The following is a 15,124-nucleotide window of genomic DNA, read 5'->3' as shown; positions in this document are numbered from 1 at the left end:
AATTATATCCCCTGAAGATAACACAGTTTGACAAGGTGACAATTACCTTGCTTTTGTAGTATGCAGTGTTGTAGCTATATTGATCCCAGGATATTGGGCAGACAAGGTGGGTGAGGTAATATCCTTTACTGGACCAACTTCTAGAGATTACCTTTCCACATTGTTTCTTGCTTTTGTAGGTCTATCATGCATCCTTATTGGGGTATGTTCACAATTCAATGCACTTGGGTTAAAATGTGCTGCACAAATCCCAGTGGGAATTGTGCAACTAATTCCCACAGATTGGACCACTGAATTAAGGACCTGTGGACATCTGGGACCAGCCCTCTTCTGTCTCCTGCACAAACAGGTTTCTCACTTGCCATTTAGGGCTTTGAAACTAGGGACCAAGCTTTTAACCTTAGTGAAGTATTGGCAGTGATGGCGGAGCTTTAGGCACATGGATCCCATAGCATGATCCCAGCACACCTCTGGGGAAAAAAAAAAAACAAAAAACCTGCCCTTGAAGTAGGGTGTTTGTTAGTCTCTAAGGTGCCACAAGCACTCCTTTTCCTTTTTGCAAATACAGACTAACATGGCTGCTACTCTGAAACCTGAAGTAGGGTGTGTTTCTACCCCCCAATTCCTTGGAATGCATGTGTGGGGTGGGGGCAATGGTTTCCCCAGGAATTAAAATGGGGGGTGTTGAATTTACAAGGGTGAGGGTGTCAGGGCCGATGAGGGGTGAGACTGTGCGGGTGAAGGTGGGCTGTATGGCACCATAGCAAAAACTGGGAAAAAAAAAAAAAAAGTTTCATGACCATTTTATTAGATTTAACTCATGTTTTAAAAATCACCACACAAATTAAAGTTGGCTACTCAAGCCTACTATGAAGCACTATGTCTACATTCTTCTTGGTTTCTTGTTATAATTTTGCACAACTCTGTTAATGAACTTCTTGAATTCAATGCGTTCATCTTTGGAGGCCGGTACTTCAATTGATTTGCTCGTTAGTTCATTCACATGATCAGGCAGAAGGCAACTTCTTTCAGAACACAAAATTCTATTCAATGAAAAAGAACACTCAACTGTAGCTGTTGTGACTGGGAGTAACAAGAGATGAATTCCTACTTCTTTCATCCCAGGAAACAGAGCACAAAGATTGGGTCGAGCCACTAGTGATGATAAAGAAGTTGAAGTCAAATCTTCATTCATTCGTCGTATGACATTCCACTCTGTGTTCAAATTCTCTATTCTGTCCTGATCACATGGCAGCCCCATTGCTGGTAGTGCCTCACTCCACTCAACTGTTGACATTTTATAGGACAGACATCTGTAAAAGTTACGTAGAGGTTAAGTAGAATCAAAGTCCCTGTTGTAGATTTTTAAGAATCAAGTCTGTGTACTTTTTCAGTTGTCTTAACAAACACTTCTTGTCTTCTTCACTTAAGGATTCAATATAAAGGCCTTCATTAGTCAACTTCTGGACTGAAGTCTTTGCTTCTTCCAGTACTTTTTTTTAAATGGATAGCTCTCCGATTGATCCAAATGTAGCTTCTATTGCTGGACAAAGATCTACTACTGTTACAGCAGATGCCTGGATGGCATTGTTTAATAACCCAAGTGGTTTCAACAATAGACTTACGAGAGAGAGAGAATGGCAATAGTCTTCTCTGAACGTAGTAGCAAAAGTAATCCACCAGCCTCACTACTTAGATCCATCCCATCTTGGTAGATACTTTCCAAAGTCAGTAATAATGGCTGGAGTAATTTTAAGACAACAGCCAAGGATCGCTCACGAGAAAGCCAGCGGGTTTTCCCAGGTTGGACTAATTTGAACTTCATTCCCAGTGTATCTTCTATGTTTTCCAAGATATTCAGTCTTTTTGGATTCTTGCTGAAAAAGAGTATATAATGAAGACATTACATATATAGCTTTTTTAATGTCTTTTGAAGATTCTGCAGCTCGTACTAGTTGGAGTAGATGGCCTCTGCAGTGTGTATAGGAGAGATTAGGGTTACACTTTTCTCTGAGCAAAGCTTGTACTCCACCATGTCTTCCAGAGAAGTTTGCAGCTTTACCAAATGCACAAGCATTTAACTCGAAGATGTGGGTTGTCACAGATGCAGCCCATGTGTCTTCTATAACTTGAACATCTAGAAATGCATCTACTGGCCTACCCCGACATCAAGATTTTTTGAATGTGGTGAGAGAGTTCTTCACTTTCTCAACTGCTGAGTCTTTCATTGTTGCACCGCATGCTTCTAGCCAGTCAGCTGAGTTTCTTGCAGAAAAATAGTGAGCATTTGCTGGTTTTGTTCGGAACCAGTGTTCAACTTCAGGACGAACAAGTGACAATGCACTTAACACTGGCCTCCAGTTTGTAGTGTGTGGTATCTCTTGCTTAAATAGAAAGTAGGATGCCATAGCTTTGTTTGTTCGCATGAACTGTGTTGTGTCTCCAGCATTCTTAACAGCCTCATTAAGTACTTCTAAAATTGGTTTTGAATATGGGATTATAAGGCTTTCTGCATGTTGATGCACTCCAGAGGCCTGGTGTTTTTCAGCCTGTTCACGTAGTTTGTCAGCATTGGCTTCGCTGATCGGTTTGACAAACCAAGCTCCTCCACTTTTACCAAATTATAGCATTGGGAAGCTTTCCTTCTTTGTAAGCTTTTTTGCAAGAGGTGCACCAGTAGCCATTTTTTGTAACTTCAATAAATGGGAACACTTTGACCCACAAACATTGGGAACTGCCTTTAGGTTTTGGAGACACTGTTTCTTCAATAGGTAGCTGTATTTGTGCTTCGGGCTGGTCGGATGTAGATATACCACTTGAACCTTCAGATGATATGTTGATATATTCTTGATGCGTTCTTCACCTTGGTTAGTTTTTGAGGCCTTTGAGTAGAAAAATTAGTTTTGTTTTGTGTCTTTTCATTTTCACTTTGACCTGCAACATATAAAAAAGAGATATGAATAAAGTAAATGTTTTGTAGGATAATGCAAATTTAACATAAGGATAATGCAACTCACACCAAAACAACAGGTCTAGATTTCTAAAAAAAAAAAAAAAATAAAAAAAAAATACAAATTTTAAAAAAAAAGTATTTAATTTGACTTTTGAAAAGTAAGCCATCATGGGATAAGAGGGAAGTCCTCATGGATCGGTAACTGATTAAAAGATGGGAAACAAAGGGTAGGAATAAATTATCAGTTTTCAGAATGGAGAGAGATAAATAGTGGTATCTCTGAGGGGTCGGTACTGGGACCATTACTGTTCAACATATTCATAAATGATCTGAAAAAATGGGTAAACAGTGAGGTGGCAAAATTAGCAGATGATAAAAAATTACTCAAGATAGTTAAGTCCCAAGCAGACTGCGAAGAGTTACAAAGGGATCTCACAAAACTGGGTGACTGGGCAACCAAATGGCAGATGAAATTCAATGTTGATAAATGCAAAGTAATGCACATTGGAAAACAATCCCACCTATACATACAAAATGATGGAGTCTGAATTAGCTGTTAACACTCAAGAAAGAGATCTTGGAGTCATTGTGGATAGTTCTCTGAAAACATCCACTCAATGTGCAGTGGCAGTCAAAAAAGTGACCAGAATGTGGGGAATCATCAAGAGAGAGAGAGATAATAAGACAGAAAATATCATATTGCCTCTATATAAATCCATGGTACATACCCACCTTGAATAATGTGTGCAGATCTGGTCACCCCATCCCAAAAAATTATATATTGGAATTGGAAAAGGTACAGAGATGGGCAACTAAAAAGATTAGGGGTATGAAACAGGAGGAGAGATTAAAATGACTGGGAATTTTCAGCTTAGAAAAGAGACGACTAAGGGGGGAGGGATATGATAGAGGTCTATAAAATCTTGACTGGTGTGAAGAAAGTGAATAAGGAAATGTTATTTAATCCTTCACATAACACAAGAACTAGTAGTCGCCCAATGAAATTAATAGGCAGCAGTTTAAAAGACAAGACAAAATACTTCTTCACACAACATGAAGTCAACCCATGGAACTCTTTGCCAGGGGATGCTGTGAAGACCAAAACTATAACTAGATAAATTCCTGGAGAATAGGTCCATCGGTGGCTATTAGCCGGGATGGGGAGGGATGCAACACCATGCTCCGAGTGTCCCTAGACTGTTTGCCAGAAGCTGGGAATGGGCAACAAGGGGATAGATCACTTTATGATTACCTGTTCTGTTCATTCACTCTGAAGCACCTAGCCTTGACCACTGTCGGAAGACAGGATACTGGACTATATAGACTATTGGTCTGACCCAGTATGACAATTCTTATGTAAAAATTAAATTATAATAATAAAAATGTTTAGTACAGAAACTCCCCAACATAATGACCTCTCAAGATAGCAACAATGTGAGATAACAACCTTAGCAAACAATGCATTTTAAAAATCTTGGCTTACTAGGAAACATATTTATATACATTTCCATTCCCAGTCACAAATTTAGCATTCTGGAGTAAAGTCACTAAAATATAGTCCAACAAACATTTATTTAACATTCCCCTCATTTTTCCCTCCACCGTACCTCACTCATCAGTATTGTCCTTGGTCAGTGGAGACTCAGAATTCAGAGATGCTTTCACCTGAGTACACCTCCCAAGTGGAGGGGGGGGGGGGACAAGAAGGCACCTTGCTCATTCCTCCAGCTGCTCACTGTTTGTTCTGACCATTGCTGTACCACAGTTCACTCCATCACTCTGTTGCCAATGGCCCTACACAATCACCTTCTGCTACCACCTGCCACTGTGACCTCTGTGAGTTAGTTTCATGAGGTTCCACCAGCTCTCAGTGATTTTAGCTGAGCTCTCAGTGGGGGAGCCTCACAGCTAGTGCAGTCTGGGCTGTGTCTTCTGCAGAAACACTGTCCCACAGCAGGTCTAAGCACTTAGACCTGATTATCAGTGATTTCAGCTGTAGTGGTCACTTAACAGAACAAAAGACTATCTATGGAGCCTAATCAGCTCTGTCTTTAAACAGTGGAGATGGACAGGGCCCCACCCTTCTCTCTTGGTTTTCTCAATCAGCACAGGCTAAGTACAGTTCTACTGCCCTTTACTCATACAATAAGAACAACAACATTTCATTCCCCTGCCTGCATTCAAGTGATTTGTAACCCAACCCCAGCCAAAATCTATCACTTAGGCAACACAGCTCTGTTTGCTGGATACCCGGGTAGATTAGGTGTGAAGGCAAACACAATCTGGCCCTGAAGCCTTTCCCCCCAGCCCCAGCTCATCACTAGCTGTCAGGGACAGCTCATTTAGACTTTACTTACAAATCATCATTTGAAATGATTAGGTTGGCCAACATCACCAAAACGAATGCACCTACGTTGTCAGAAAAACCAACAGCTGAATAAGGAAGCTAGTCTATGTTCAGCCTTTTCAAATCTATTACACGTTCCCAGATACATGCATTTGATCATACACGGTACACGCTTTTTAAGCGTGTACTGATGTTTCAATTTCAATTCAAATTTCCAAACAGTCACCAAATTGGCATGTAAATAGTTCACAAAACTGAAGGGTGGGGGTGGAGCTTTTCCTCCGATACCTCCTGTGTGGGAACATATAGCGTGGGAAGGAGCCTCGAGCACCCCGCAGGAAAAGCTCCACCTGGTGCAAGCGGCTTTCCCCGGGTTCTGACGCAGGCCGCGTGCGGCAGGCTGCAGCGGGGACGGCGCAGCGGCTTAGGGCTGCGCTGGTCGGCTTCAAACGGGCTACGGCACCGCCACGAGGCAGCCCCTGGTTTCCCCCGGGGCGGGCTCCGCCTCCGCGGCTCTCGCCCACCGTGTGTCTTGCAGCCCGCGGGCCGGGGCCGGGGCCGGGGCCGGAGAGGGGCCCCCCCGGGAGGAGGACCGGGGCCCTGAACGGTGACCGCCCGAAGGCGGGGGAAGCCGCAGGAGGGGCGGGGGAGCTGGAACCGCGAAGCCTGAAGGGGCAGCAATAAATGGAGGGAACCAGAGTTTGGGAGGCGCTGGGGAGAGGGAAGGGCGGGAGGAGCCAGCTGCGGCGGGAACAGGGGCGAGCGGCGCTCCCCCGCCCCGGGGAGCCGCGGAGACGCACGAGAAGGCGGTGCCTTTCGGAGGAAGTTTGCGCTCCGACTGAAGAGGCGGGAGAGAGGGAAAAGCGCCCTCCCGATCCGAAGCGGCCAGCCCGGGCCGGGCTGTTGGCAGGAGACGCGGAGCTCGCCCAGCCGCCTCTCGGGCACCCCGGCCCCGGGAGCGCTCCGAGCCGCTCGCGCCCTCCCGCAGCTCGTGTCCGGCGCTGCAGCCCCTGCCCGCGCCATGGGCGGCTCTGCCTCCAGCCTGCTGGACGAGAGCAAATGCAGCTACATCCGAGGTACCGTACGGCGCTGCTGCCTGCCGGCCCGCGGACGAGCGGTACAAGTTAGGCAGAGGGACGCGGTGATTCGTGGGCGGTTCTGAAGTTGCAAAGTATTTAGCGACTGGCTGCTTCGCAGGCTGGATGCTCCCTTGAGACCCAGTGACAGGAGACAGGCAGCGGCCACCACCACGTTTGCATCCGAATTTTAATTCGGGGAGAGGGAGAAGCTGGCTGCTTTGGGGGGGGGGGAAACGGGGCTGCTTAAAAGTCTAGCAGTGCTCAGTGTTTGCAGAAAGTGAAGGCAGGGGGCAGACAGGACACTGGCCGCTAGAGAGATCTGAGAGGTAGGCAGGAGAAATAGATACTTCTGGGTAATTTATTGTCACGAGCACCGACCCTGCTGTATCTCCTGCCAAAGGATTAGGCAAAGCCTGTTCTCAGGAGCCTCCAGGACCCGACGTGCAGAAAGCAGCACAGCTACAGTGGGAAGTTCACTGTATGACAGAGTGCCCCAGACCTTTCTGCCTGGCAATGGGACAGAGGACTGAATGGGTGGGTCTGGGAGCTGCTGCCCTTCTACAGAGGGACTCCTACTAAACTATAGTCCGAGCCTGAAGTTGGTGTATAAATTAGGCAAACTCGGCAAGGGGGAAGCGGAGGAGGACAGGAAAAGTATCGGGGGAGGCAAATATTTTTGTTTTTGGAAAGTAAATACAACTGCTTGCATGGCCCTCTCCAGATGGAGGGTTTTCAGTTTTAGGGGTCGTAACTCAATAAAACCAGGCAGTTGAGACTGGATAATTATCAATTATACATTGACAGTATGTGAACTATACCATCTTGCCATTGTTGAAAATGCCTTCTGTGCGGTCTGGGGCCTATTAAAGTTGTGGGACTTCAGCAAAGCATTTAAGCCATGTGCTGAATTGGGGAACAGGGGCAGATCACTTCAGAGAGGGCCAAAATATCACCTGACCAAAGCAAATGATTTTTCACATTCCAATATTAATGCTTTTTTGCTCTTAGTGATTGGCCATGCTTTGTGGTTTTTTTTTTCTTTTTTTTTTAAAAAACAAAACAAAACATGAAATCAGAGTGGTCCAAAATACCCTGAAACTGGAAAGAGTGTCCACCTGATGTCAAGACCTCAACTCTGTGGCCCTTCTATAATTGGCACTATCGGCTTTGTATGCTGGCCCTAAGAACCCAATTTTGCAAAGTCCTTTGAAGCCAATAAAGTTTTTCTCTGGGTTTTGCATTAGATAGATAATCCAGAAAGGATCTGAGTTACCCAGACTAGTAAGGGGTTCTGTCACCACCTGCCTTGTAATGTTGGGTGCCTTAATACTTTGCCTATATGGCTCAGAGCTCTGACACCAGTAGTCAGCCTATAAGCATAAAGGGCTCAACTCTGCCTTCCACCAACCTAATTATTTCTTGCAGGATGACTTCAACAACCCCTGTTCTGATCTGGAGTTCCCCCAAATCTGGTTCCCTGAGTTTTTAATGACCAGACATTCAGATTTTCCACTTCGGCTCATCACCCCAGAAGGAATGAAATCTCTCCTCACCTATCAGTTCACTTTGGCAAACGCATGCCCCACAAAAAGAAAAGGAGTAGTTGTTGCACCTTAGAGACTAACAAATTTATTAGAGCATAAGCTTTCGTGAGCTACAGCTCACTTCATCGGCTGCTACTCTGAAACATGGCCCACAGTTTGATCAACAGAGGTCAGTTTGGGGTAAAATACCCCAAAAAAGTTTGATTAATAGAGAAATCATAGAATCAAAGGTGAAACAGTAAGGAAAAGCAAACACAGACACCTTACACAGAAAATAAACATAAAGATGCAATCTCAGGCTTTACACACGTATATTATCTAAATTCCCCTTTTGCCTTTCAGACTATGGTAAGTGGTGTTTATACAGAGCAGGGGAAACTCCCTCCTTCCTTAGTTATCCGAGACTGGGATTTTCTTTTCAGTTTCAATGTCTTAACTTTAATGGTCCACCATTGTCTTCCTCTGTGTTGTTCCATAGTAGGTTGTCCGAATTAGTGCCAGGGAAGCAACTAGCCTGTGAGATGTCCGTCAATGGGCTCCTCCTCTTTGGCTCCCCTCCTGCCATTCATGCAGTGGGGAAGGACAAGAAGGCAAGATCCGTCCCAGTGTAATTTTCAACTTCAAGGCAGTATCTTAGCTTCTTGGTCATTGAGACCTGATGATGAGAGTTGTGAGTCTCTTAAAGGACCAATACCTAGTTCATAGAATCATAGAATATCAGGGTTGGAAGGGACCCCAGAAGGTCATCTAGTCCAACCCCCTGCTCAAAGCAGGACCAAGTCCCAGTTAAATCATCCTAGCCAGGGCTTTGTCAAGCCTGACCTTAAAAACCTCTAAGGAAGGAGATTCTACCACCTCCCTAGGTAACGCATTCCAGTGTTTCACCACCCTCTTAGTGAAAAAGTTTTTCCTAATATCCAATCTAAACCTCCCCCATTGCAACTTGAGACCATTACTCCTCGTTCTGTCATCTGCTACCATTGAGAACAGTCTAGAGCCATCCTCTTTGAAACCCCCTTTCAGGTAGTTGAAAGCAGCTATCAAATCCCCCCTCATTCTTCTCTTCTGCAGACTAAACAATCCCAGCTCCCTCAGCCTCTCCTCATAAGTCATGTGCTCTAGACCCCTAATCATTTTTGTTGCCCTTCGCTGTACTCTTTCCAATTTATCCACATCCTTCTTGTAGTGTGGGGCCCAAAACTGGACACAGTACTCCAGATGAGGCCTCACCAGTGTCGAATAGAGGGGAACGATCACGTCCCTCGATCTGCTCGCTATGCCCCTACTTATACATCCCAAAATGCCATTGGCCTTCTTGGCAACAAGGGCACACTGCTGACTCGTATCCAGCTTCTCGTCCACTGTCACCCCTAGGTCCTTTTCCGCAGAACTGCTGCCGAGCCATTCGGTCCCTAGTCTGTAGCGGTGCATTGGATTCTTCCATCCTAAGTGCAGGACCCTGCACTTATCCTTATTGAACCTCATTAGATTTCTTTTGGCCCAATCTTCCAATTTGTCTAGGTCCTTCTGTATCCCATCCCTCCCCTCCAGCGTATCTACCACTCCTCCCAGTTTAGTATCATCCGCAAATTTGCTGAGAGTGCAATCCATACCATCCTCCAGATCATTTATGAAGATATTGAACAAAACGGGCCCCAGGACCGACCCCTGGGGCACTCCACTTGACACCGGCTGCCAACTAGACATGGAGCCATTGATCACTACCCGTTGAGCCCGACAATCTAGCCAGCTTTCTACCCACCTTATAGTGCATTCATCCAGCCCATACTTCCTTAACTTGCTGACAAGAATGCTGTGGGAGACCGTGTCAAAAGCTTTGCTAAAGTCAAGAAACAATACATCCACTGCTTTCCCTTCATCCACAGAACCAGTAATCTCATCATAAAAGGCGATTAGATTAGTCAGGCATGACCTTCCCTTGGTGAATCCATGCTGACTGTTCCTGATCACTTTCCTCTCCTCTAAGTGCTTCAGGATTGATTCTTTGAGGACCTGCTCCATGATTTTTCCAGGGACTGAGGTGAGGCTGACCGGCCTGTAGTTCCCAGGATCCTCCTTCTTCCCTTTTTTAAAGATGGGCACTACATTAGCCTTTTTCCAGTCATCCGGGACTTCCCCCGTTCGCCACGAGTTTTCAAAGATAATGGCCAAGGGCTCTGCAATCACAGCCGCCAATTCCCTCAGCACTCTCGGATGCAATTCGTCCGGCCCCATGGACTTGTGCACGTCCAGCTTTTCTAAGTAGTCCCTAACCACCTCTATCTCTACAGAGGGCTGGCCATCTCTTCCCCATTTTGTGATGCCCAGCACAGCAGTCTGGGAGCTGACCTTGTTAGTGAAAACAGAGGCAAAAAAAGCATAGTTACTGCAGATAAGGAGACTGTTTTATACTAGCCCTTTAGATGCACGAAAGCAAAAACTTTTGAAGTTCCTGCTCTTGGCACTCTTGTCTGTGAGGGGAATGGAGAGAGCCATTGCCAGACAGTTAAGAAGTAAATATTTGTTTAGAATGAGTCGGGCCATAATCCATTTTCAGTCTGGAAAGGATCTTTGTGTAACTAAACAGTTCCTGCTTCTAACTCCTGCTCTGAATAATGGTTGATTTTTTTATTTGTTTTAATCTTGTGAAGAAAACAGCCTATAGTACTACTTCTGGTGGGAGAAGGGAGGAAGATGGAAGAGTGTCTTTAATTCCTGATATCTGTTTAGGACCCAGTCCAGCAAGTGCACCCCAAACAATACTCCAGTTGGCTTTGGTGGGGGTTTGCAAGATTCAGACCTTGTTTATCAATGGCTATCTTTTGGTAGAGGTCATGTGGCAAGTTCTTCAAGAAAACAGGGAGGATGTGACAGTGCTTCTCTTTCAAAAAGGGAAGAGGATGAATCAGTGCTTATATTAAAAAGGCAAACAATTAAAACAATCTTGCTTAATTTTAGAAAGTCAGTTAGATATTTTTCACAACGAGGGTAATGGAGGGCTTTAGAAATAACAGCAAAATGAGAAGACACAGCTGTTTTTTCCCCTTTTTTTGTTATTGTTTCTCTTTTGTCAGTAAAACTATACGCCAGTAGCATGCGAATCTCTAAATAACAATAAACCCAAACCCTTATTCATGTGACTTTAATGGAACTATTCACATGAGTAGTCTTGCAGGATCAGACTTAACAGTACTACTTCATATATCTTATTTTATTTAGAAAGTGCATTCAGCTACATATCCTAGATTGCATGGGAATAATTTAGAAAGGGGGAAACACTCGACCTTTATAAAGCCCCAGTGTCTGGGGTTCTGTGTAGATGGAAAAAGAAAAGGAGTACTTGTGGCACTGTAGAGACTAACAAATTGATGCAGTGCACCATGTTTAATAGTTATGAATGTCATTTCCACATCCTCCCAAATCAGTGCCAGGGCACTAGGCTGCTATTCCAGCTTGCAGGCTGAATTAGTATCTGCAGCTCCTTACCTTCCATGCCAGCCCCATAAACTTCTGTGCAGAGATCAGTTTGGTATTTTGAGGTAGTTCATAGGTACCCCGATATAGCAGCTCCTATGTGAGGCTTAAGCAATGCATGAGGCTTTGCCAGATCTCTGCACCAGTAGTGAATTTGTCCCATAATGGGCAAATGTGCATGATGCTCGACAGATAAGAGATGAAGTCTCAGCTCTGAGGAGTTTACAACCTCAAGACCAAATTCTGAGGTTCTTACTCCATTTTTATTCCATCCCTTTTCAAGTCAGTGGCAGTTTGACTTGGTAAAGATTTGTCTACATGGACAGTCAGGAAAATTAAGCCAAATGAACTGAAAATGTAAATTTGAACTGGATTAGTAAAACTGCATTATAACCTTCTGTGGACACTCTCATTCAGAATTAAAGTGGCCTTAATTTGGTTTACTTAATTCACAGTCAATTAAGATAAACTGAATTAAGGCCAGTTTAATTCTGAATATGAGAGTCCACTTTTTTAATGCAGAGGGTTTTAATGCAGTTTAACTAATCCACTTTAAATTCACACCTTTTAGTTAATTTGGATTAATTTTTCAGTGTCCCTATTTAGAGGAGCCCCGAAGTAAAGACTTTGGGATCTGACTCGAAGGCTTATCTACACTGCTCCGTGTTCAAATGTGGTAATAAGATAACCCCCGTCTCACATTTTTACTTGATATGTTGTGTGGTAAGGGTAAGGATGAATTAGATACGCAGTAACATCATGTGGTTACTTTGCTTACAAACAGACACATCTGGTAGATTCCACGTTTCTGGGCTTTGTTTGTTCCTTGTGTATTTGAGGGGAGTACTAGAGTATAGAGACTTCCAGGAAGAAAAATATTTTAAGGAGAGTTTGGCTATGTCTACACTAGCACTTTTGTCAGTAAAACTTATGTCGTTCAAAGGTGTGAAAAAAACACATCACTAACTGACATAAGTTACACGTATAGAAGTGCCGGTATGACAGTGCTATGTCAGCAGGAGACACTCTCCTGCTGACATTGCTACTGCCACTCATTGGAGGTGGTTTAATTATGTCGTCAGGAGAGCTCTCTCCTGTCGGCATAGAGTGGCTACATGGGAGATCGTATGGCAGCGCAGTTGCATCGGTACAGCTTTGCTGCTGTAAGATCTCTAGTGTAGACATAGCCTTTGAGGAGAGATGGTGGAACCAGCTCAAGAAGGGGTTTTAGATACATGGGATAGCATGGAAGGAAATCAAGAGATGAGAAGGAAATGATAATGCCAGGCTCCAGCCCAAGCACAAATGTCTACACTGCAGTTTTGTAGCCCTGAAGTTTGAACTGCATGAGCCTGAGTCAGATGATATGTGACAGCCGTGGATGTTTTATTGCATTGTAGTCATACCCTTAGAAAAAGAGTTAGGCCTTGTACTGTGACCTAAAGGTCTACAAATTCAGGCCTTGATGAACCAGTTAGAGAAGTGAATTCCAGAGAGAAGGGTTGAACCCTTTGAGAATACCCTTCTATCAGCCCAGGGATTATCAAATACCTCAGGTACCCCAATTTACTCAACTACTGTGGCAGCTGGGGGGGGGGGGGGTTAGCCATTAGATATCCAGGTCCCAAACCACTGAAGGTTTTATACATCTGAGTCAACACCTAAAGCTGTACCTGAATACAAATGGGAAGCCAGTGTAGTTGTTGAAATGCTAATACAATATATTTCCTGTGGCTAGTAACTCTTAATCTGCAAGTGTCCACATTCTACTTGTAGTTAGCACATGGTCCTCATTAGCTATAGCATAAAGGCTACTCATAAAGCCATGAGGGCCTGGATCACCATGCTGAGGCCTGGGTCAGGGAGAGAAGGTCACAAATGTCTAACAAGATGCATATGGAAAAAAAATATGTATAGGGCCTTTCATGTGAGGATCTCAGTATTTTGCTTCATGCAGTAATTACTTCACTAACTAGGATTTTGTGAGGGTTAAGTAACAGAAGTGTACAGGGTAGAGTTTTCAGTGCCACTTCAGAGATCTAGATGTTCAATTTCCATTAGAAATTGATGAGAATAGGGTATTGTCCTTCTTAGAGGGTTGGGGCTCAGCTACATCTGCCCAACTGTAGTCTGACACCCCAGGGACAGGGAATGAGTCTAGGATTAATATGATGGGAGCGTGTGAGTCAGAGCCAGGCCTGCAGGGAGATGAAAAGGTCAGCTCAAGTTCAGTGAGGGAGACCCCAAAGAGAGTGGACCTGGAAGGGGATGCTCTGTTAAAGAGCAGGAAGATAGGAAGGAAAGGGTCAATGAGAAAGCCAGGCTGAGCATACAGGAAGAAAGCCAGGGAAGAAAAGACAGGGCAGCTTGCAGTACAGGGGTGGATATCCCAGTTGTCTAGGGACCCAGAGCTTGGAACCCACAGTAAAAGGTGAGTGTGGGTTCCCTTGTGTTGCCATGTTCTGAGGGGGTACATTTATTCCCGTCAACAATGGGGGAAAAGAGACTGATTCCAGCCCAGGAGGACTGGAAGCTGAGCCCAAGAGATTGGCTAAGGATTGTTGAAGAAGAGGCAGACCCTAAAAGGAAGAGGGGCTGTGCCTGGCAGTTGTCTGTATAGAAGATTTATGTTGTTATTCTGTTGTTTACATTTCCTTTTGGATTTGGATTAACTCTGGACTGTTGTGATTTAGCCAGGTGATTTAGCCATCTAAACAACCTAACTGCTGGGAACCCCAGAATCACCTGAGTGGCAGTGGATGACCAGAAACCAGAGTGGGTTAGTACCTGATTCAGGCATCCAAATCCCCTAGGTAATTTTGAAAATCTCTCTCTGAAAAGTAATAATTTCTGGGTTGAAAAGCAGCAACTGTTTAATAGCACACAGCAACACTTGATAGCTGGTTAGGGCTGTGTACCACAGCCAATTGTGACTGCAGGTGGAATGTATGTAGGCATGTGCAATTACCCTATTTGGAATTTGGACAAGACATCAAGGTTAACACCAACGTTAATCTGATAAAAAGTGACATAGGATCCTTAATGAACACAACCATCTAAAAGATGGCACCTCCAGCAGCACAGTGCTTATTGACGTATTAGATTCATAGATACTAAAGTCAGAAGGGACCATTCTGATCATCTAGTCTGACCTGCACAACGCAGGCCACAGAATCTCACCCACCCACTCCTGCAAAAAACCTCACCTATGTCTGAGCTATTGAAGTCCTCAAATCGTGGTTTAAAGACTTCAAGGAGCGGAGAATCTTCCATCAGTACTGACTCAGAAGGAAGAGTGCAACACCGCTGAGCTGCCAACACCACTTCCTGTACACATGTACATTTAAGAGATTATATGAACTGTGAGTGGAATTAGGTATATCTCTCTCTTCCTTTACCTGTTCACTTCGATATTTTTAAGGGCTTAGGGCTTTAATACTGTAAGATTTTTTTTGTTGAACATACGTAGTTGCAACCTCCATTTAAAGGCTTTGTTCATTTTGTTGTTTCTTAAACTCTGTATTTTTGGGCCTTTCTTTGTTAGTAGCTCACTGGGATCCTGACTTCCCCTTACCCTGTAGAACGTTGGAGATCTACAGGTTTCCTTGAAATCCAGCTCCCCCATACCTCACACTGCTCTGCAGAGTTTAGGCACTACCATGGCTTGCAGTCTTGGGAATTGGTAGGGTTTTCTTGTTACTTCCACACAGGAAGCGGGTATTTAATT

The 15,124-nt window shown here is 44.4% G+C and overlaps 1 protein-coding gene across 2 annotated transcripts in view; it reads left to right on the top strand.

The window, feature by feature from the left end:
• Window positions 1-5,572: 5,572 nt before the first annotated feature.
• NIBAN1 (niban apoptosis regulator 1) overlaps window positions 5,573-15,124 on the top strand; it is a 116,833-nt gene continuing 107,281 nt past the window's right edge. Inside the window, exon 1 of one of the 2 annotated variants that reach the window (XM_038414119.2) lies at window positions 5,573-6,376. In XM_038414119.2, the coding sequence (XP_038270047.1) occupies window positions 6,322-6,376 (55 nt within the window). In that variant the 5' untranslated portion in view covers window positions 5,573-6,321. Of the gene's footprint in view, window positions 6,418-15,124 lie in introns of both variants that reach the window. The other variant, XM_043491147.1, reaches the window with a different exon arrangement.

The sequence above is a fragment of the Dermochelys coriacea genome, chromosome 8 (assembly GCF_009764565.3).
Source record: "Dermochelys coriacea isolate rDerCor1 chromosome 8, rDerCor1.pri.v4, whole genome shotgun sequence".
Classification (NCBI taxonomy): Eukaryota; Metazoa; Chordata; order Testudines; family Dermochelyidae; genus Dermochelys; species Dermochelys coriacea.
The sequence above is the reverse complement of the archived record's forward strand: the minus strand, read 5'-3'. Positions and strand labels throughout refer to the sequence as shown.